Raw genomic sequence first — 25,268 nt, 5'->3', positions numbered from 1 at the left:
CTGGCAGAAATTGTGAAATTTTGGCATTGATTTAAAATATGACTGATCATGCTCCTTGAAACAACCACATCATCTTTTTCCAGAGCAGCCTGTTTTTCTCCTGAGGTTACCTGTGCGTTTTTCTTTGTATCCCAAACAATTCTTCTGGCAGTTGTGGCTGAAATCTTTCTTGGTCTACCTGACCTTGGCTTGGTATCAAGAGATCCCCAAATTTTCCACTTCTTAATAAGTGATTGAACAGTACTGACTGGCATTTTCAAGGCTTTGGATATCTTTTTATATCCTTTTCCATCTTTATAAAGTTCCATTATCTTGTTACGCAGGTCTTTTGACAGTTCTTTTCTGCTCCCCATGGCTCAGTATCTAGCCTGCTCAGTGCATCCATGTGAGAGCTAATAAACTCATTGACTATTTATACACAGGCTCTAATTGCAAATTAAATAGCCACAGGTGTGGGAAATTAACCTTCAATTGCCATTTAAACCTGTGTGTGTCACCTTGTGTGTCTGTAACAAGGCCAAACATTCAAGGGTATGTAAACTTTTGATCAGGGCCTTTTGGGTGATTTCTGTTACCATTATGATTTAAAAAGGAGCCAAACAACTATGTGATAATAAATGGCTTCATATGATCACTATCCTTAAATAAAAGACAGTTTTTTTGCATGATCAGTCCTCTTTTCAAAATCAATGCCAAAATTTCACAATTTCTGCCAGGGTATGCAATCTTTTGAGTACACACAGTATATAGACTATAGGCTTTAGTTTCATTACAGCGTGCACCATGATTTGCTACTTGTTGTTTTGTTGCAAAGAGGAGGGACATTCATTCTAGAGAACATGTGTTTGGACAAAGAAAAGTAGTGCAAATTGAGCCATCAGTATTTTTGGTCTGTTTTCCTAAAGGAGAAAGATTGTCCTTTTTAAATGTGTTTCTGCATTTTGTAGTACATTTTGTCAATGTTTAGGAGTACTCTAGCATAAAGATGACCTTAAAGCTAACACATGTGGTCTAAAAGCCACAAAGCTTTAATTTTGATTTCATGAGGTCTTTAACTTGCCAAAGAATTGCACCTCAACGTTGTTGTTGAAAACTGAAATCCATCTAGGATAATTTGGGAATTGGATCATGACTCACAAGTTGCCTAAAGATTAACACCACTAGTCAGCTTGAATGTTCATCAGTGATGAAAGGAGCTCTCAAAGACGAGTACAGTCTCATGGGGCTCATACGTGTGACAAGCACTGCATGGGTGTGCCAGTGTAAATCACACTGCATTCTCTTGCAGCCTGTCTGATCGGTGTCTCACACGCATACTCGGCCGCTCTCAGTGCGTGAGGCTGCACAGACTGTGATGGAGCTGATTCAACACTGACTCTACAGCACTGACTCTCTCGCTTTGCCATTTTGTGGAGTGTTATTTTCTCCACTGGAACAGATTTCCACACGACACCTGGCAGAGTGAGTAACCTGCCCCTCCAACACCAGAACATCATCTCTATGAGATGTCTTCTGATCTCTGCCCACCTTCCATAAATGCCCACACACACTTTTCCCTGCTGAAAAGACCAGCATGTGGACACCTGAACACCACCCACTTACTTGCAATATAAAACAGCTGTTGGCTCGTGGAAACTCATGTATACAGAAGCCAAAACAAATTTGGTAACATGTCAATAACATCAAACCTCATTGGTTCTTCTGCATCTTTAAATGTCATGAGATCATGATGACCAATGAGGTTTGATGTTGTGGTGTCACCATATTTGACTTGGCTTCTGTACACATGAGTAGCTTAATTATTTGAACTTAATTAAATGATTTGATTTGAGAGAGAATAAGGACTTAAATTACAGTTAGTTTGTCATACAAATTCCTAGTATGGCTTCAGAAGACTTGAAATATAAAGCACAAGTCGCACTGACTACTTTTATGACACTGTTGGGTGCTTTTTGAAGCTTTAAAATAAGTCACTATTAACTGCTTACGTTTGGAAATCGCAACATTCTATAAAATATCTTCTTTTGTGTTCCTCAGAAGAAAGAAAGTCATATGGGTGTGGAATGACATGAGGGTGAGTAAATAATGAAAAAAAAATCTCATATTTGGCTGAATTATTATTTCTTTAAAGGGATATTTCACCCAAAAATGAAAATTCTCTCATTATTTACTTACCCTCATGGTATCCCAGGTGTGTATCTTTCTTTACCAGAACACATTTGAAGAAAACTAGAAAAATATCTCAGATCAATAGATACTTAAAAAGCAAGTGGATGGTGAACAGTCAGCATAAACATCATCCATAAGACACCAGCTGTTAAATGAATGTCTTCTAAAGCGACACGATCGCTTTTGGTGCGAAAAAGATAAATATTTAAGTACTTTTTAACTATAATCCAATGCTTCCGAGAGGGTGGAGTTCAAGCGGTCTCTCGTGTGACGTATTCGTGTTACCATGATACAGAGGCAATCTCACATTTTCCACTCGGTTGAGACATCCAGGATAAACTCACAAACACACCATTGTGAGTAAAGAAACAGATAAATACAGATCTAAACCAAAACCAACCAAGCTACTGAACAGCATTCCTCCTTCTCACTTGTAAACAGCGCTGCTCTTCCGGCTCCTCCTTCTTGCGTGTTTCAAATGCCAATGCAATTACGTCACACACGCATACCGCTGCCGACCGAAAGCATGATTTAGAGTTAAAAAAGTACTTAAATATTGATATTTTTTCACACCAAAAGCCATCGTATTGCTTTAGAAGACATTCATTTAACCACTGGAGTCATTTGAATGACGTTTATGCTGACTATGATTTTTGGAGCTTAAAAAATCACCATCCACTTGCATCTTAAGGGCCTGCTGAGCTAAGATATTTTTCTAATTTTCTTCAAATGTGTTCTGGTGAAGAAAGAGAGCCATACACACCTGGGATATCATGAGGGTGAGTAAATAATGAGAGAATTAAAATTTTTGTGTGAACTATCCCTTTAATACCAATGAGCATAGGTCTTTTCAGCAGGGAACACAATAACAGACAGCATGGAAAAAAGCTCAATCATAAATGATTAGACAGCAATGTCAGTCCATGTCCAGATGTACAGAAAACATCGGGAAAAAAACTAGCTAGACCAGCACGAACCAGCATAAACTAGCCTGATACAGCATAAAAGTTAATGTTGGCCCAAGCTGATCTTTTCAGCAGGGTTCTCTCCCACCTCTCCCAAACATCCTTTGGACCTTCCTCCCACCTTGTTGAGAATGATCACAGCCTCTTGGTTCGCTACAGTAATGTTGAAGGTGTCCCCTGACTCTCCATCCAGGATGGTATATTCCAGCTTGGCATTGTCACCCAAGTCAGCATCTGTTGCTGAGATCCGGCCCACCTCCGCCCCTGTCACGGCCAACTCCGATATAGAGAACAGCCAGGAACCTGAGATAGCGAAAGGATTTGGACAAAGGATTTGGAAGAGAAGAAAGACATGGAGAGAATCAATTAGTTCATGCACCCATTCCTTATTTGAAGTTGACTTTGATGGTCACATCAAAGTTTTGAACTGGAAAAAAATAATGAGCAGAAGCAATCTCGGTTTACCTCTATCTTGTATTCCTTTTGTCATTAAGAAGTTTCATTTTTGACTGGCATATTTCAGCTTCAGCCATTCCTCGGTAGAATTGTAACCTGGTGACCTCACATTAAATCAAAGAATTACTGCTACTCATCTACAGTATGCAGCAATCTCATTAGATTCAGTAGGTGTGGAACCATTTAATTTGAGTTCTAAGTGGTTTGCGCTGTTCACATTCTCTCATTGTGTTTGATCCCAGCTGAAAAGACCAGCAGGTAACACACATCCAGTACATTGTGTTTTTGATGCTGGTTCCCTGCATAGGGGTTGGTTGGCATGCTGGTGTTCCCAAGCGGATTCTCAATGGGGCAGTGGTGGCTCAGCGGTCAAGGCTCTGGGTTACTGATCAGAAGGTTGGGGGTTCAAGCCCCAGCAATGCCAAGATGCCACTGTTGGGTCCTTGAGCAAGGCCCTTGACCCTGTCCAGGGGTGCTGTATTATGGCTGACCCTGCACTCTGACCCCAGCTTAGCTGGGATATGTGAAAAAAAAGAATTTCACTGTATATGTGCAAATGTATAACATGTGATAAATAAATATAATTATAACTAGTTTAACTAGCAGGCTTCATCAAAAAAAACATGGTAGTTGACTAACTTCACCATAGGGTTCCCACACATTTTCACTAATGAATTTCCATGTCTTTTCCATGACATTTCAATGGCTTTTACAGTTGTTCCTGGTTATAATAATTTTTACTAAATAATTTCATAGAGATTGCACTCACAAAGAGCAACTTCTAGCAGATTAAATGTTTTAGTGCTGAACATTATGAGAACAATGTTTAGTAAATATACAGTAGATATTCCCATGCCTTTTTCCTCTTTTTTTATGACTTTTCTAAGTCGGTCTTTTCAATGTGGTTTACATTTCACTCTAGTAGCAAAGTCTCACCCAATCACTCCAACTTCCAAAAAAAGAAGCTGAGAGAGCACATATAAAAAAAAACTGAGTAAAAGAGAAAGACTTTGAGTATTATATATTGAAAAATACAAGGCGGAAGAAAAATGCAGGAGTATGATTGCTCAAAAATCAAATAATAGTCACAAAATCATCTCATCAGAGTGTTCATAGTGAGCATTTGTTCCAAACATCACAACTTGGTACATTATACAGTATATCTCCATTAGACACCTTTTATGTGTGACAGAACAAAACAACAGACTGAGATGAAAGTCAAAGCTAATCTCTATCCCAATATGTCAACAAACCACACCATAACGTAAAGGAATATATTATACCTATACTTTCAGATCCGTTTTGCATCTGAAAGGCTTTGAATTGTACAGACTGGCATGCAGTCGACGGCCTGCTGCTCTTTGATGAGAGAGAGGTGGCTGATGGGAAAGAGTCGCCAACACTACAAGTGTCTGAGGAGACATCCAGTGAGTGGCCACCACGTCATTGCTGGGACATTAAAACACTCTGTCACTCCTGTCAAGCAAATGGATGCGCTTCCTCTTAAGATGTCGGCCTGCCATACAGCGCACGAAAAATCGAGGTGAGCTGTTTGCCTTGGGATTTAAGGATTTGAAACAACAGGAACTCAAACACAGACACACACAATGTTGCAAGCTCAAGGTTGTTCACTTGACAAGACAAGACGTCCACTAAACAAAAAGACACTGAAAACACACACAGTCACAATGTATGCCCTTGAAAAAACCCTCTTGATTGGCTGAGATTGACTGACTGCTTTTTATGTTTGGGGTCCCATAGACCCCAATGATGAATGCATAAAAATATAAAATCAGAACCTCATAAATGTGGCTCTTATAATTTCAAAAAGAAGTGCTCTTATGACAAAGTGAGTGCATATATTTCTCAGATATTTCCTTGTCATTCCGGAAAACTATTATTGTCAAAAAAGCAAAAAATGTGTCCTTTGATCCTTTTTTTGCAAACTATGAAATATGGTTGGTAAAAAATGTTTTAGAAACACCTCGTGTGAGATGGATAAACTATTTCCTTAAAAATCCACTATAGCACTATAATACAGTAAAATATAGACCTAACAGATCAGTTTTAAAAAAGGGGTTATGTACCTTTGCATAAAAAGGTCATGAAATGGAAAAAAAAAAAAACATTTTCCTTGATATTTTCACATATAAGAGGTAACTGTACTATAAAAAAATACTGTACATTTCAGAACTCAAAACTTCCTTCACAGTCAAAAAAAGAGCATTTATAGTTCCCAGCTTGCTGAAACGTCTCATTTTGAAAACTGTGTGGTCGTGTCGTCACGAGACATTGCTCAGTTGTATTTACACGCCCCACAACATTGACCCTGCCCACATGGACTCAGTTCTTATCGTTAACAGAGGGAGAGCGACAGGCCTAGTGTGACCAACTATTCCTTAACAACAAAGGGGACCCATCTGGACTATTTTGAAGTTTTTTGTGCATATAACATGCATTACTCAGACGTCTTTGACCGTTGTCATGTTTATCACACTGCTTTTAAAAGACGCAGTGTCAAGTTCCAAATCAGAAAAGGAGACTCCGTTCAGACTTATTCAGCTGCTCTGTGTCTTGCTGTTCTTGCACCCATCTGCACTATTTTTAATTGTTGGTGTATGTAAACAAGCACTTGGACGTCTTTGACTGTTTGGATGCATTTCTGGCGATCTGCGCCTCAGTGCACCTATGTGTGTGTGTCATGTTTTACCGTGCCATGGACAGTATACATGTGGCAAATATCAGTGTGGACTGCTTGTGAACCAGTCATAATACAATTCAAGCTTTACAAAGGAACTGTTATTGAAGAATGGGGCAGTTAAAAACACTTACTGACATTATCAGTGGACCTCAGGGAAGACAATAAAATTATATAAAAAAATTGCATTTCATGACCCCTTTAAAACTTTTTTTTCTATGGTACTATATGGTTGACATTTTCGTGGAATTGCCTGAAAGTAATTTCAAAATTAGCCTCTTATTTTCCCTTCAAATTCTTACCTAGTCTAACTCATTTAGCAGATGTTATGGCAGCTTTATCCATCTGTTTCACCACTTTTCAGAAACGGATCCATTCTAGTAACACTGTTTCTGTTTGTTACTGTTCAGCAAAAACACATTGCATAAAAATACAATAAAATAACTAAAAATTGACAACTGGTGTATCCCTACAATGTTTAACCCTGTCAGAGAACCTTATCATGTGAAAATTAATTGTCATGTTTTATACCTGGGATCTCTGATACCCCCAACAAAAGTAATGTAACTAACATTTTTCATTGAGGACAGCTGAAGCATGTTATAAAGGTAAAATGTTGTCTCACTTTTTCACTAGTTCTTATAATCCTTGAGCATGATAAAGGTAAAAGGATTTAGCGTGCTGTCCAAAAAGGATGGGACTCAACTTGAGCAAAATAAATGGATAGAGAATAAGTAGCAATACATGATAGAGCTGTTTTAAAAAAAATAAAGGTCGAGTTGGGGAAGTGAATGGATGCCACATTTTCCCCAGAGTAAGGCAAGCAGCTGCTTATATATCCTTGAGATATGATTAACAGGATTAGATGAACAAACACATCCCAAACTTGTTAAAGGGATAGTTCACCCAAAAATGAAAATTCTCTTATCACTCTCATCATATGACTTTCTTTCTGCTGCACAAACAAAGATTTTTAAAAGAATATCTCAGCTCTGATGGTCCATTCAGTGCAAGTAAATGGTGGCCAGAACTCTGAAAGTCCAAAAAGCAACACAGAGGCAGCATAAAAGTAATCCATACATCTCCATTGTTTAAATCCATGTCTTCAGAAGTGATATGATAGGTGTCAGAGAAACAGATCAATACTTAAGTCCTTTTTTACTATAAATCTCCACCTTTTTCTAGCCCTAACCAGTAGGTTGAAATATGCATGAAGAATGTGAACTGCCAAAAATCAAAAGAGGAAGAATGTGTACGTGAAAGTCAAAGTGGAGATTTACAGTAAAAAGGACTTAAATTGTGATCTGTTTTTCACCCACACCTATCATATCACTTCTGAAGACATGGATTTAACAACTGGAATTGTATGTATTACTTTTATGCTGCCTTTATGTGCTTTATGGACCTTCAGAGTTCTGGCCAGCATTCACTTGCATTGTGAGGACCTACAGAGCTGAGATATTCTTCTAAAAATATTCTTCTTTGTTTGTGTTAAGCAGAAGAAAGAAAGTCAAACACATCTGTGATGGCATGAGGGTAAATGAAATGAGAGTAAATGATGAGAGGATTTTCATTTTTGGGTGAACTATCCCTTTAAGAACTTTATTTATAATCAGTTCAAAAAAGGCATTAAGTATCAATTTAATTATTCAATATTAAGTTGATTTATTAAGCTATTAAAATGGCCTTCAGGTCTCTCAGACCCCAAACAGAACATGAGAGTTAAGCTTCTCAAACTGTTTCCCAGGCACTCACAAAATTATTTGTCATATTCTATGGCTTAAGACTGATCAAACTCCTCCACTTCACTCACACAAACACAATGACAGCTACCAGTCACCTCATAAATCACAAATCAGGACAGAAGACGGGCAGAACAGGAAAACCGCAGTGAACGGATGATCAATTTTTCCAAGGCAGCTTTAGCCAGCCAATCAAACAGCATGAAGAGACGGGATCAATGTTCTGTGACTTAGAGATATAGCACTCCCCACTGGGCCACTGTAATTGTGTTCAGAAGGGACAATCGAGGTTTCTCTAACTCACTTCACAGAACCACCTTTACTCTTTGGCTTCACTTCTGTTATAAGAGAACCTGCTTATTTTATTCTTTTAATTTATTAAGAAGTACTCTAATTGGGCTTGGCTGTCCAGGGAGGAAGCTGGGATTGGCCGGTATGAGTCAGCGCCCAATAGGAGATCAAGAGGAGAGTATTTTGTGCTTTTAAAGGATAGGCAGATGGAGTTAATTAGTGGGTCTGTGGATGAATACAGGTTCAGCTCAGTAAATAACACAGAGCACAATTACCTCAGGTCCACAGAGCAAGATGACTGAGAGCGAGAGAACATGAGAGAGAGGAAAGTGGAAAGACTGCATGTGGGCAAGCAAGAGATGAATTTAGAAAAGGAACACACTAACATGTAAATAGCACAACACATCTAGATGGATGAATGGATAGAGAGGACTGTATTGTTTGTAAATGAGGGGAAAACGGCTTGATTCAAGATTAAGCAATTACAAACAGAGCTGCATAGAAATTCAAAAATAGGCAATGGAAATAGACAAGGCTAAAAGAGAGACCATGCAGTCGGGAGGCAAACAGAGAGAGAGAATGAAAGAAAGAAAGAGAAAATAGGAGGTTAGAGTAAGAAAGCAAGAGAGAATAAGGGGTCCTGGCAGTTGCAGACCTTATCTATGGATGAGGCTTTATGTTGCAGTAGAAATGAGAGTTAGGAGAGTCATTAAAAAAGTGTCTAGCTAGCTAAAGCTCAAGCACTAGTTGAAAATAGCTTGAATAAAATCTGCATCCTTTTAGGGCATCCATCACCGCGGCACTTATGGAGGTAGTATGTAAAATGAGGGATGTGGAGAGAGAGAACGAGATAAAAAGAGAAAAGCAGAGATAAACATTAGCAAAATAAGAGCTGCTACACTACATGCTAGGGATGGGCATTTTGCTCATTTTGTCTGGTCAAGTACTCAACAGATGAATCAGGCGAGTACTCAAGTACTCTGGGGAACACATATTTGCGCTAATTCTTTCTTATGTACATTAGGGTTTACACTGACTATTTGTGTCTGTGTTGACTTGTTGCGGACCACATAACTTCAGTTGTGCTTTTTCTGTGTATGGTTAAAAGACCGCTGATGCTGCACAGCATATTTTGAGTCTTTTAGATAAGGTCAACACTAATCTGGCAACAAGTCAAATATTTTTATGGACATCAGTCGACTAGTGAAAATGAGAAGTCGTGCAAACCGTACCCATCAAATCAAACTTATCTGCCATAGCATCCTGTCTTTGCTGTCTCATGTCACAAGTGTCACGTAAAATGGCATGTCAAGTTAAAAATAGTTCAACGAGTTCATTTCTATTCCATTGGTCTGCATCTCTGTATTTCTGAATGCAAAAATGCATTTTATGTGAGCATCCCTTATCCTTTCCAAATGAGCACTCTTGCTGCCCTGGATTGAAATTCACTGTGAATGATACTGATGCAAATACATTTCTGATGGTTCAGAATGCAAAGAACTGATGAAAACGATGCCATAACAGGACAAAGAAGCTTTTTTCAAACTTTATTTATAACTAAATTAGAGCTGTCAGTAGATAATTTTTTTTAATTGCGATTAATCTCACGATTTTTCATAGTTTATCGCGATTAATCTTAGATTTAAAAAGTGCTGAAATTTGACTCTATATATATTTATTACCTGTCAAAATGCATTTATTTCCTTCTTTGGAAAGAACAACACAATATAACAAAACAATATGCAACAATAATGCTTTATTAACATTTTCCAAACTCCACAGTACAAAGACAGAAATTCACTGAAATAGCACCAATTATAGTAACATTAAACATTTACCAAAGTCTAAGTGGGATGTTGACTGATTGATAGAACTACTATTCATTGCAATGTGCATTAAATCTCTTAAATCCTCATCCTCCACAATATTTATCATCATCAGGCTGTCTTTTCACTTTGAATATGGAATGCACATGATTTGTTTCAGGGCAGCAAGAATCTTGTTGTGCTTTTAGCGCTGGCACTGCCGATGGAAATAGAATTCATCCGAAATGTCTGGTAATTATTAGCAGTGGGTACAAAGTTGAAATGATAAAATATTTGAGCGGAGTGTCAACAGACCCTCCATGTGGTAAAATGCTGACTTACAAAAGACACGAAGAACTTAACTTTTGTCACAAGTTCCATCAGCGTTTGTTTTAAAAGAGTTCCTTTCTCCAGCACGGACTTACTGCTGTGTGTTTGTTTGTAGTGTGTATACAAGGGTAATGTCCCCAATAGTCACATTGCAAGGGTTTCACCCTCTAACGAGTGTTCAGAACTCACACAGAGCTGAATAACACGTCAAAATATAATGTCAAATCGGTACATGCCTTAATTGGGATTAAGGAAAAATGAACACATTATACATTTTTTATTATTCGTAGACAGCACTAAAATAAATTTATTAATCACGATTAATTTTGTGATTCCCGAAGTTTTAAAACTGCATGTGCTACAATAAAAATTGAGTTATTTATTAGAAATATGATGTCAGTTTATATGTTGTGCATCTTTTAAACTAGATTATAAGCTTATTTTAAATAATTTTAAATCATCTTGAGGACCCCTTGGAAGTCTTCAGTGGCACACTAATGGGCCCCAGGCCCGTGGTTGGGAACCACTGGCATAACCTACTTGCTTATACCATTCAAAGGTAAACTACAGTAACAAGACATTTTGTCAAGATTGAGTTATGACTGAAATCAGGTCCCTAAGACTAAGATCTGTCTTGTGACAGATGGGATTGGTTAAGTTATGCTTAGGTTTTAGGAAAACAATATGTGAATTAGAGGTTGACCGATGGGTTTTACCGATATATCGGCACTGATAGTTGCTATTTGAAACTACTGTTTACTGGAAAAAATCATCGCCTATAGTTGGCGATAGTTTTTATTATTATTATTCAAATGTTTCCGCATCTGGAGGGTTCAACAGTATAACAGTGGCCTCTAGAGGTGAAATAAAAACAATCACTGACTCCATGTGGAGTTTGTTGAGGCACCTGACTGCTATTGATGAGTGATGATCTATTGTTGATGAATTATTGATCATACAGTACTTATTAACTTATTACAATGTTTCCTTTATAGTGCTTATATTGTAATAGATTGTAGATTATTGCAAGAGTGCATGTTTTGTTGCACAGGGAGCACAGACATTTCAAAATAAGAGTCCCAGGTGTATTGCTGGCTTTTTTTTTTTTATATAGCTAAAGGTTCTCTGTGCACTAAATCTTTTTTCTTTTTCTTTTCTTTTCTTTTTTTGTTGTTATTGGGTATTTGTTTGCACATTAAACTACATCTGGGATTTTAGTAATTTTGGACTCTTGTTGCCTCTATGTCTGTGCCTGTCACAGTAAGGAAATAAATGTTTTAATATTCAATAAATCAATTTTTAAAATAGATCCGCAAATTAATCGGTTATCTGCCTTTTCCACCAGCTTAGTTATCGGTTTCTGCAAAATCCACTATTGATCGACCTCTAGTATAAACATTGCAGTAAATTCAAAATCCTTACTTTTTTCATTGTTTCAGCATTCAGCGTTATAGGGCAGTGTAGTTTTTACTGGACTTTAATCTGTGTAAAATATTTTGGAACTGATAAAAAAAGATAAAGTTGCACAATCACTTTCTTTTCATGATCGATCATTGCTGTCACTTCCAAGTACTCGAGTGTTTCCTTCTACATGCCCATGAAGAAAGGATAAGACCCACTGAAAAAGAGGCATATAAGGCCCTCTTCACCCAAAGAGCAAAGACATCAATAAAGACCCACTGAGTTGATATGATTATAGTTGTTTTAACAGGATATTTGCATACAGCTCCTGCTGCGAGGTTAAATGCGTGATAGTAGTGGTGCACTGGTGGAGCCAGAGATCACATCCTGAGCTCACATCCAGTGAATGGGTGAATCATGGGATTGAGAGAGGGTTACAACTGCTCACTCGTGCCAACCGGAAAGCTTCAACACAGCACGGGGGGAATTTGGTAACTGTATATGAATTCATCAGAAGACTAACTGAAGACACACAGAAAGCAAAAGAGAAGGAGAAATTATGAAAAGAAGGCAGTGAGTGGAGTACTCAAAGCGAGAGATGCGTGGGAGATGGGCAGTTATACAGTTCCATCGAATAAAAAGACTGAAAAATGCAGGGGTCCAAAAGCTAAAGGGAGGGAAAGAGAAGTCAGACGAGGTGAAATAAAGAAATAAAAAAGGTGGAGAAGGAAAGGAGAGATATAATGGGGAAAGGCAGAGCATTTGTGTGTCCATTTCCATGAGTATGTGCTGTCATGTGTGATATGGAGGGATGGAGAAAGTTGAGGCTAGGAGGAGGGGGGAAGTGTCTGTGAGCAACGATTATGCCGTCTATTGAAGCAGAAAGCAGTGATCTTTAGAGGAAATATTAATAAACAGAGCAAAACTAAGAGGCCATAAAAAATAAAAGGTATTAAAAGAAGGCTAATATTAACAAATATTTTCATTATTGCTCTTCTAAGATGTGGAGCTTAAAGGGATAGTTCACCTAAAAATGTAAAATTCTCTCATCATTTACTCATCCTCATGCCATTCCTGATGTGTATGATTTTCTGTCTTCTGCTGAACTCAAATGAAGATTTTTAGAAGAATATTTCAGCTCTGTTGGTCCATACAATGCAAATGAATAGGTGCCAAAATTGTGATGCTCCAGAAAGCACATAAAGGCATCATATAAGTAACTCCAGTGTTTTAGTCCATATTTTCATAAGTGACATGATAGGTGTGGGTAAGAAACAGATCAACAGAAATTCTTCTCCCTGCCCAATAGGGTGCAGTATGCACGAATAACGTGAATCACCAAAAACACAAGAATAAGAATATGAAAGTGAAAGTTAAAGTGGAGATTTACTGAGCAGGGAGGAGAATTTATAGTAAAAAAGGACTTAAATATTTATCTGTTTCTCACACACACCTATCATATCACTTCTGAAGACATTGATTTAACCACTGGAGTCTTGTGGTTTACTTTTTTGTTGATTTATGTGATTTTTGGAGCTTCAAAATTTTGGCACCCATTCACTTGCATTGTATGGACCTACAGAGCTGAAAAATTCATCTAAAAATCTTCATTTGAGTTCAGTAGATGAAAGAGATTCATACACATCTGGGATGACATGAGGGTGAGTAAATGATGAGAGAATTTTCATTTTTGTGTGAACTATTCCATTAATTAGAGAAGAAAATTATTTAAATTATTTTTATTATCACACTGTTCTGCTATTATTTGCATCGCCATCATTTCTACCATTCCGACAGGACATTTAATCGGCACTATATTAGGATGACTTAGCTTGAAACCTCCATTCACCCAGCGTGCACTAGACTGGACCAGACTTGTATAGATCAGCCTTAATTAACACTGGATTGCTCTACAGCCACAGGGTATGCTTATAAACTAAACTTTGCTTTTTATAACCCTGGAACCCATTAGTTTTTCATTGGGTAATCTATGGCCACGTATATACTGCAGCTAAATATGGTTGTCAGAGAGTGCACGCTGCTTAAAGCAGCATTTTAATTTAAACACGGCGCACCTTTGTTGAATTATATCAAATCAATTAATTTAATCAAATTCTTAATCTGAATAATTATGACTGTTAACTTTAAAATCAAATACTAAGTGGCTGTAAATAATGTATCATGACATAATTAATGCTCTGCTAATATACATTCATATTAAAGAAAGGCCATAGATTGAAAGGCCTAGAATTGAATATTATGAAATATATAAAAGGTCTGATAATTCTGCAGAAAAAAAAAAAAAAAAAAAAAAACAGCTGGTTTAATCTGGTCTAGCTGGCCTCCCAGCTTCAGCAGACAAGTGCTCAAAACCCCTCCAAAACCAGCAAGCCAGATCAGTTTAATCAGCCTATGCTAAAAACAACAAACCTTCTTCGGCTGGTTTACAATTAATTTTTTCAGCAGGCAAATAACAGATGAGCGGACAACATGGGACATGACAATTAAAATCAGTGTGATCTCATGAAATTTAAGTAACTATGGCAACATTTTTACAAACCAATGTAAAATGCTGTATTAAACATTTGGCTGCAGTTTCCCAGTGAAATGTCTAGCGGGGGTGCCAAAAGTGAGTGAAATGATGTTGTAATCAGACAAGGTTTGAGGTTTTAATATTAAAACACACTTCCCTGATCTAAAATTTAAGCCTAAACCTAACCAATAGTGTCCTAAAAGATAAATGGGAGACGAATGAAACAGACCTCCTAACCCTAAACCAACACCTAAACCTAATTAATAGTGTTCTTGTCGCAAATGTGACATAAAAGGCACATTTCTTTAAGCAACCATGTTGTTTCTATAACGCTTTTGACTCACATGTCAGCTTCCATGCTTGGCTGGATTGTTATAGTGCCTTTGGTATTGATTTCATCAGGAAGCTGCTGTGAAATGTAGAACGCTACACGTAAAACTCAGTTTGCAAAAATGTAGCTATATTAACGTTCATTCTATGAGACAAGGTTGTTTAAAATAAGGGCCTTTTTCTCACTTTTGCTGGCATTTTGTTCCTGAGCCTTGGTTATTACTACAGTTGAAATCAGAAGTTTACATACACCTTAGCCAAATACATTTAAACTCAGTTTTTCACAATTCCTGACATTTAATCGTAGAAAACATTCCCTGTCTTAGGTCAGTTAGGATCACTACTTTATTTTAAGAATGTGAAATGTCAGAATAATAGTAGAGAGAATTATTTATTTCAGCTTTTATTTCTTTCATCCCCAGTGGGTCAGAAGTTTATATACACTTTGTTAGTATTTGGTAGCATTGCCTTTAAATTGTTTAACTTGGGTCAAACATTTTGCGTAGCCTTCCACAAGCTACTCACAAAAATGTGCTGGAATTTTGGCCCATTCCTCCAGACAGAACTGGTTTAACTGAGTCAGTTTTGCAGGCCTCCTTGCTCGCACACGCTTCTTCAGTTCTGCCCAAAAATTTTCTATCGGATTTAGGTTAGGGCTTTGTGATGGCCACTCCAATACCTTGATTTTATTGTCCTTAAGCCATTTTTCCACAACTTTGGAGGTATGCTTGGGGTCATTGTCCATTTGGAAGACCCATTTGCGACCGAGTTTTAACTTCCTGGCTGATGTCTTGAGATGTTGCTTCAATACATCCACATCATTGTCCTTCCTCATGATGCCATCTATTTTGTGAAGTGCACCAGTCTCTCCTGCAGCAAAGCACCCCCACAACATGAGTCTGCCACCCCCATGCTTCACGGTTGGGATGGTGTTCTTCAGCTTGCAAGCCTCACCCTTTCTCCTCCAAACATAACGATGGTCATTATGACCAAACAGTTACATCTTTGTTTCATTAGATCAGAGGACATTTCTCCAAAAAGTAAGATTTTTGTCCCCATATACATTTGCAGCCATTGTAGTCTGGCTTTTTTTATGGCAGTTTTGGAGCTATGGCTTCTTCCTTGAAGAGCAGCCTTTCAGGTTGTGTCGATATAGGACTCGTTTTACTGTGGATATGATAATTGTCTACTTGTTTACTCCAGCATCTTCACAAGGTCCTTTGCTGTTGTTCTGGGATTGATTTGCACTTTTTGCACCAAACTACATTCATCTCTTGGAGACAGAATGTGTCCCCTTTCTGAGCGGTATGATGGCTGCGTGGTCCCATGGTGTTAATACTTGCATACAATTGATTGTACAGATGAACGTGGTACCTTCAGGCATTTAGAAATCGCTCCCAAGGATGAACCAGACTTTTGGAGGTCCACAAGGCCTTGGCTGATTTCTTTTGATTTTCCCATGATGTCAAGCAAAGAGGCACGGAGTTTGAAGGTAGGCCTTAAAATACATCCACAGGTACACCTTCAACTGTATACAGTATGTCAACCATTTAAGTTTGAGTGTGACTCAAATCAGTCATTGAATAACCCATATTAAATGACCACCAATCTGAGTATGGGGGTCTCTGGTCTATGTCTATGATGGTTACATTCTTGCAAACACAGAACAACAATAAAGGGGATTCACCTCTGAATTTAAATGCAGTTTTCAATGCCAAACCTTTGCAGTATGTATAAGTGGCCTATGAGTTTCCCAGAAGAAGAGGAAGAGAGACTAAAGCACAAAAATAGATAGGGAATGGTGACAGATATTGCTTGAGAAAGAAAATAGAGAAAAGGTGGACAGAAAATGAGAAGGAAAGGGCCAGAGATTGTTTATGTCAGGATTGCAATGTTTCTTAGACGTGATACAGGTGGTGGAATCAGTGTTGTGTGGTTCCTTCAGGGTGTTAATACCTCCTGAGATCTCTCAGTCTATTTCTCTCACAAAGACCACTGGGGATGTGGGGTAATCAAAACACATCCGCACCTTCAGCTCAAAATGAGTTTAATATAAAACCCTTCCCTCTCTGTAATTCAACTTTAATAACAGAGACAGGATTGTGTCCTGGCCTCCTGGTGTTTATTGTCAGGCTGTTGCTGGCTTTCTCAGGACACCTCAGGTCAGCTGATGTGGTCACAGCAGCATTTGAAGTCAACGTGAAATGTTATTCTTCCTTAATGTATTTACGAGTGAAACACTATTAAATTAAAAAGATGTGGGGGCAGGACTTATTTGAACTTATTATTGATCGGATCGTGAAAAGTGGCCATTACATAGCAGAGTGGAGCCAGACCTGAATGCGAGTTTGCTAAAGCAATGCCTAAAAATCTATTGGTTAACATTATCTTCAGAGGAAGAGTGAGGACATTTTTTTTTCTTTGAAATAACATGCACCAATAAATTGCTCACATTAAACCCTGGAATGTGCATTAAGAAAATGAATATGGTCAATTTGATTTCATGTTGATTTTAAATGTTCAGGTTAGACTGACAATTTCTAACAATGTTACTGTACTAACCACTGGAATCAGAATATTGTATGTTGACCTCCATCAATTCCCTCAAACATTCACTGTTAGCAATTTCTGTAAATCGGGCAGTATTTTACAGCATTTTTTATTGACTGTAAATCCAAATACAGTAAAATTGAGCGTCATTGAGTAAAAAATCTCCTGTCATTGGTCAGTTTTTTTCACGCTCAATTTTACTGTATTTGGATTTACAGTAAATCAAAAATGCTGTATTTTAATACCACTCAGAGTATATTTACCTATAATGCAACTGTGAAATACAGTAGCATATTGTGTAATCACTCCTCAATAATAAGGCAGAGAGAGAAAAAGAAAAAAACAAGAACGTAATGGGAGTTTGCTGATATATTTCTGATATTTAATTGTCTTATATATTTTTCTCACCTTTATTTATAATAATAAGGTGAGATATTTTCGATTAATCAATTATTTAATGTTTAAGGAGTTCTCAGTGCGTTAGGCTTCCCATTTGCCTCAGGCTTCACTGTGTGGCCACCAGAGAGCTGATCATTCGATGTAAACTTCATCTCTCTAAACTTCAACATTCGGAAATTGAAAATTTTTGTCAACCGGTATTTGTGTGAAATTAACACCAAGGACTCCATGCTGGTTCTTGTGAAACACTTTCGGAACGGCTCAAAAAATTGAGTGTTGTTGAGGCAATATCCACCTATTTTTTATTTTTAACGGGTTTGTAGTTCTACATGCTTTTCCATAAGATTAGTTACTAGATAGTTAACTAGCGGAGATTTGATTTTGAATCACCATGTAATTGCAATATTTGATAGCATGTATTTTGTGTTTGCTGGGCTTAACGCTCACAAAATGATTCAAAATGCACATCTGCGAGCAATGTTGTCTCTTTCTGGAGACCATATATGCTTTTAATAGGTTTGCAAAGGGGCACAACTTGGCAAACTTCAGGTTTTCGTGTATTAGGCTATGTCTGAGTCCCCGTGTACATTCACAATGGCTGCGTCAAAAAAAATCTAAAAATGCTGGCCTCTGATGCTATATGCGGAGGTAGGATGAAAATAAGGCACTTTTCAAACTGTTCTGAGACCATTTTCCTTGAGAGTCCCCTTCATTTAAAACACACTGTCGGTTAAGCCATTAACTGATTATGCAGCGAGTCAGCTGCCCAAAACTTTTGAATGCAGCCACTATTGTTTTTCCAAAGTATGCGGTAATGGAAATCGTTTTCAAAATGCAAATGTATTATTGTGGACGTGGTCTAATTTTACAGGCTTTCTGTGTTTCGTTACATATGTGACATAATTAATATCTGAATGTGCATTCAGACAATACACAAAAACCTGAAGTTTGCATCCTATTAATATCATATATGCTCTGCAGAGAGAGAGAGAGAGAGAGAGAGAGAGAGAGAGAGAGAGAGAGAGCAACACTGCTTGCAGATGGTGTCTGAAGAACATGAATTTGAATGTCTAAATAGTAACTGTAAAAATAATGATTTTTGATTGAGGTCATCCCTTTCATCACAGAAGAAATCATAAATGTTCTACTAGAAATCTATCTGTGCAGAGGCCTGAGCTTTTCACTGTTTTTCCAGATACCGTTTGATGACTTGCTTGAAAGAAAAGAATGATTCACTGTTCCTTTTCACAGATGTAAGTACTTTTCATTTAAAAAAAAGTGACATAATCCATTATATAATTTACAGTTGCTATAACAGTTAAATAATCTGTCTACTATCTGTTCTTCCTTGGTCTGATTTTTTCACTAAAAATAACAAATTTGTGATCATATGGATTCAGAACACTTGCAATCTATAGTGTTTAAGTCATTTAGACTAATTTAACAGCGCTTTTTGTTTTGTCCTTTCCTGAACTTCACCGATCCTGCTCACTATGCGTGCACTGTATGGAAAAGAGAGAAAGGGGTTGGCAATGGTGACGGAATGATGTTTGGTAAGTAAATGATTTGCAGAATTTTCATTTTTGGGTGAACTAACCATTATCAGAAAAACTCCCACATTTACACATAACTAAGGACAACACTTTTGAATGTTTTAGCAAGATTAAAACCTTATTTTTTTCTTTTTCAGGGGATTAAATTCTGCCCAGAAAATAAATTAATGCTGGCAATTGAAAGCAAAGTTAAAGATAAGCACATCTTGTGATATGTCATAATATTTTATTCTGTTAAAAAGCTTTTTATGGGGCCTGGGTAGCTCAGTGGTAAAATACGCTGGCTACCACCCCTGGAGTTCGCTAGTTCGCTAGTTCGAATCCCAGGGCGTGCTGAGTGACTCCAGCCAGGTCTCCTAAGCAACCAAATTGGCCTGGTTGCTAGGGAGGGTAGAGTCACATGGGGTAACCTCCTCGTGGTTGCTATAATGTGGTTTGTTCTCGGTGGGGCGCATGGTGAATTGAGCATGGTTGCCGCGGTGGATGGTGTGAAGCCTCCACACGTGCTATGTCTCCGTGGCAACGCGCTCAACAAGCCATGTTATATGATAAGATGCACGGGTTGACTGTCTTGGATGCGGAGGCAACTGGGATTCGTCCTCTCCCACCCGGACTGAGGCGAATCACTACACCACCATGAGGACTTAGAGCACATTGGGAATTGGGCATTCCAAATTGGGAGAAAAAGGGGAAAAATCCCCCCCCCCAAAAAAGCTTTTTTATATTGGTAGAGGTGATATACAAACTCTGTCATAATTTACTCGTCCTTATGTAGTTCAAACCCCATATGAATTACTTATGCTGAAATCTTAAAGGATTATTTCACCCAAAAATGAAAATTCTCTCATCATTTACTCACCCTCATGCCATAACAGACATGTATGACTGTCTTTCTTCAGAAGAACTCAAATGAAGATTTTTGAAAGAATATTTCAGCTCTGTAGGTTCATAAAATGCAAGTAAATGGGGGCCAAATCTTTGCAGTCCCAAAAAGCACATATAGCCATCTTTAAAGTAACCCATACGACTCCAGTGGATTAATTAATGTCTTCTGAAGTGAAATGCTAGGTCTGCGTAAGAAATAGATCAATATCTAAAACCTTTTTTACTAAAAAAAATCGGCCAGGTTGTTGATGAGGGTGTACTTCAAACAGCCTTCCGCGTGACGTATAGCACATAAGCCTAAGCGCGGAAGCGCAGTGTTGTTTACAACACAGGAGCATAGATAATCATACATACAGTGGTTGCCTCATTTGGCTGGTTTGAATTCGTCAACTGTGGCGTCATCTTGGAATGGTCAACAAGGAGAAATGTTTTAATTGGTTTGAATGCAAGTGAATGGAGGAGATGCCTCAGACCGAGCTCCTTGCTCAGACCGTTGCATAAACTACTTTTGTGTGGAAACAGTATTGCGGTCCATAGGAACAGCTGATAATAAGGGAACTATGAATTAATATCTATGCAGAGGAGGCTTTCAAGCTTAAGTCATGCAAGAGGCAGTTTGAACTCCACCCTCATCAACGAGTAAACCACAGCTGGCTGGAAGCGAACATTTTTATCAAAAAACGTTTTAAGTATTGATCTAACACTTTAGCTTCAGAAGACATTAATTAAACCACCGGAGTCATATGGATTACTTGTATGATGGTTATTTGTGCTTTTAGGAGCATAAAATATTTGGCACCAATTCCCTTGCATTTTATGGACCTACAGAAATAAGATAATCTTCAAAAAATCTTCGTTTGTGTTCCGTTGAAGAAAGACAGTCATACACGTCTGGAATGGCTCGAGGGTGAGGAATTGATGAGATAATTTTCATTTTTGGGTGAACTAACCATTATGAGAAAAGCTCCCACATTTACACATAACTAAGGACAACACTTTTGAATGCTTTAGCAAGATTAAAACTATTTATTTATTTATTTATTTAGCAGGGGATTCAGTTCTGCCCAGTAAATATTTGGATGCTGTCTATTGAAAGCAAAGTCAAAGGTAAGCACATCTTGTAATATGCCATAATATTTAAATCTGTTAAAAAGCTTTTTATATTAGTAGAGGTGATATACAAATTCTGTCATAATTAACTCCTTAACTACGTCCTTATGTCGTTCAAAACCCATATGAATGTCTTATGCTGAAGACAAAAGGAGATATCTTAATAAATATCTCTAGCCGTCTTATCAATACAATGGCAGTGGACAGTGCCTTCATGCAGCTTGTGCGTCATATTCTAGGTCTGAAATGATATGGTCACTTTGTGTGATTAGCAGAATAAAATAATATAAATATATATTCGTTTATTAGTTTGGAGCAACATTAGGGAGAAATATTGAAAAGCAAATGGTCATGTATCATAGAATATTTATTCTATGTTCATTGTTCATTGTGAGGATCAGTCCAGACTCCATGTGCTCCAGAGGTGGCAAGAAGTTGCAAACGATGAAACTCTAGCCTGAATCCTAATGTAACTCTGTAACAGTATATTGCTGTAACTACAATTTACGGTAAGATGGATGGTACTCTTAATGCTTTTCCAGTAAAATTACTGTAATCCAATTACAGTAATCCAGGCACACAGTACCGTATAACTAAATAATTCCTCTGACTCAGCACCTGTAATCTAAAATATACCTTGCCCAGAGCACTGTTTCTTCAAATACTTTATTCTCCAATTATTCACCATCATGCAGATATGGCATGTTAAATATTAAATGACGTCACTGCAAATACCAGTGTCTAGTAGACTGGTTCCAAAATGAACACTCGCCAAGTTCTAAATGTGAGATAAAATTGGCTTTGACGAGTAAATAAAACTAAGCAGCAGTTGGACAATGGACGATACATAAGTGGAATATTCCATGCATTAAGCCATTATGAGGAACAAAATCATAATGTGTCTTCTGTGACAGGTGCCATTTCACAATTAGACAGAGAATAGCTCATATATGATGCTACAAGTGACACAATGACCTGCACTGTTTGTCACAAATATATATGGAAAAACAGTGAAATGGCCCATGAAATAAAATTTACAGTTGTGGCTTTTAGACCATGTGAGTTTGCTTTAAGGTAATTTATATGCTAGTACACTCCTAAATGCTGACAAAATTCACATTTTACAGCCCTTCTCTACTGGGAAAACAGACCAAATGCATAGATGACTCATGCTGCACTACACAGATTTTTGCCCAATCAAATACTTTTTGAATAGGAAATATGTCAACAAAAGGCAGAAAACTGCACTCCTCAATTGATTTCATGGGTTTCAATGGATTTCAGTTGATCATGTTAAATAGTTTCATTGCCTGTAAGAAATTTTTTTGGGAAGAATATTTTCTTAATTCACCATTGGCAGGTAAAAATAAATAAATAAATAAACTGGTGCAAAAAAAATAAAATAAAATGCTGATGTTAGTTTTGGCCCTGCCAGTACAGAATCACTACGTGTTAGTTGCACCAATAGCAGCATGAGACCCAGAACTTCAGAGGAATTCACTACACATTCACTAGTTTATGCTGGCAGACTTCAGAGTCCAGTCTTTATTGTAGTTCTACAGTATATGAGAGCTCACTTTACTTTCTTTTCTGCGAGAGGAAGTGGCGGGTTCGTGGTTTGGTGTGAGACCCCCATTGCGCTGGCAGTCCGACAGCTGCATCCATCATAGAGACATAGAGCACAGACAGAAAGCCCTGCCAGTAACATTCCCATTAGCATGGAAATCACTTCCCTCTTACCTACCCCCCACCCCTCCCCATCTCTCTCGTTCTCTGCCTCCATACAAAAATAATGGCTCTAACTCCTATTATTCTGCGTAAAGGCACACTGCCAAGGTAGATGACAAGAAAAGCAAAATCGTTGACCATTTTTCCCTCACTCCACTCTCGCTGATAGAACAAGAGCCAACTTCCTGATTGATTCCATTGCTGACGTACGGCTCTGGGTTATTCCTCAAAACTCAGACAAAGGACCTGCACTCGCTTAACAAAGTTTCCCCTATAGCTCACATCAGAATTTTGTCACCCTTGGTTTCCTGTGTTAGATTCAAGACATTTATCTGTTGCTGGTCTTAACTAACCATTTGTTACGAACCAAATATGGGACCAACATAAGAAGTGGTCAAAAGGACAGTAGAAAACAAAAGCCACTGATCTACAATACTTAGCCTCACACAGAAACACATATAGGTTATTTTGCAGATAATTTGGCCTCTTGGAAAAAAAAATGTTTTTGGCAAGTCATTTTGATCAGTAGTATTGCTGATGATTACTGATGTAAATCTCAAACGAGGCTTTGCAATTTTTCTCATTGTTTTCTCTCATTAATGACATTAAACTCAGTGCAAAATCACTTCCAAGAAGCCTTTGATGTTTCACCCTTCATACCCTCCAGTGTCTTCCATTCCCCACTCTGATTTGTTGGATCTGCACATGCAGAGTTAGCGGACTGCCCCGCCTGGCCACAAAGACACAGTCGTCACCACAAATGACCACTGAACCCCATGTACCAGTGCCTCATGTTGAACTAAGGGCCATCCATTTCCAGCTCTAATTAGCCGTTGTGATATGATGTAGTGATTTCAGGAATGTTTTCATGCCCCACTGCTATCTATAGCCCCCCAAGGAGAGCCCATGGGCAGCCGGGGAGTCAGAAACGCTTTGCCTTCTTGCCTTATTCATATCAAACCCAATCAGGCAAATCAGTCAACAAATTATCCGATCTGAGCACATGACTGAGCACCTCTCCAGCGAACTGACTTAGGAAATGGACAAAGACCAGGCCATGCATCACAGATAAGAAGCAGACAGCATGGCTTCTTTGACATTAAAAAAAGCACATCTTCTACACAGTGTTCCTGAGCGCAGCATGAGATGAAACAACTCACACTTGTGTGAATACAGCAGACTGTATGGCCAAGATGAGGTTGTTAGCACTCCTCACATATCTCCTCTGCACCCCCTCCATATCCTTTCCTTCCTTCATCCCTCCTTCACGCTCGGAGAACTCGCCCTCGGAATGTGTTTGTATGGCTTCAGACATGCATTTCATGTCTTTATCGTGTCATTCGTGGTGAAAACATAGCAATATAACCTTATGGGATTGAACCAGCCCATCAACTACAAATAGCTGGAGAGACTCTCAACCAGTGGGAGGGCCTACTGAAGAGAATGAATTATGTGAAGGTACTTCCATTTTAATTGAGTCCTCAAGATCCAAAGGTAAAAAAAAACCCATATGTGGCTATTATAAAAAAAAAAAAAAAAAAGCTTAAAGCACTTGACATGAATTTTTTTTAGAAAAGTCATGAGACAGAGGGTTTGCACTGATTAAAACCTCTTTGCTCTCTCCACAGACAACATCAAACAAATTTGTGAGATGCCAGGCAACTAATTATTTACATTTTATGCTTGCCTTACTTTAAAATGGGTTCCAGCAGAGGCTGAGATGAGCTTACAGTGTGGAATGTAGTTACATTCGAACTGTAACGTTTTATTGCCATTATACTTTTCAAGTGCACATATGCATCAGTCCTAATTGCTTGTTGAACTTGACACTGCATGATTCCATAATGCATAGCTAGAACACTAAATTAGCTTTACGATTACGTAAGAGTGTTACTGCTACTGTTAATAAATGGGCTTTATGGTCTGCTGAGAGCGCACAGTCACTGTTTTGATGATAGCGAAGAAGAGTATTACATGGATACATGTATTTTATTGTCTGTGTGTGTGAATGTCCACTGCATTGCCTTTAAAAGTAATGTCAGCTGAGGACATGGGGGTGAGGAGTAGTCTTAGCCTCATACGGCATGCCTACAGACGGCCAGCTGTCTGTTTGCTGACTGCCAGATGCATATTACTCTCAAAACTGGAAAGCACATTTTCAATCTGGCAAATTCTAATCTTATTGGCTGGTTTTATGCAACATCCCAGAGTAAGAGCACATGCGTTTTTTATTAGTCCGCCTGGAAATCGTGTTGACAAAGTACCGGGTTATTACAACGAGCACTTTTGAGGCATGATCATACGGGAAATCAACATGTTGTTT

General features: G+C 38.1%; 1 protein-coding gene across 1 annotated transcript in view; it reads right to left on the bottom strand.

The window, feature by feature from the left end:
* LOC127440626 (uncharacterized) overlaps window positions 1-25,268 on the bottom strand; it is a 248,609-nt gene that overhangs the window by 42,213 nt on the left and 181,128 nt on the right. The window contains exon 6 of the mRNA XM_051697339.1: window positions 3,256-3,437. Coding sequence (XP_051553299.1) covers window positions 3,256-3,437 — 182 coding nt within the window. The remainder of the gene's footprint in view (window positions 1-3,255; window positions 3,438-25,268) is intronic.

Source organism: Myxocyprinus asiaticus, chromosome 5 (genome assembly GCF_019703515.2).
Source record: "Myxocyprinus asiaticus isolate MX2 ecotype Aquarium Trade chromosome 5, UBuf_Myxa_2, whole genome shotgun sequence".
Classification (NCBI taxonomy): domain Eukaryota; kingdom Metazoa; phylum Chordata; class Actinopteri; order Cypriniformes; family Catostomidae; genus Myxocyprinus; species Myxocyprinus asiaticus.
This window is presented reverse-complemented; position numbering and strand designations above follow the sequence as displayed.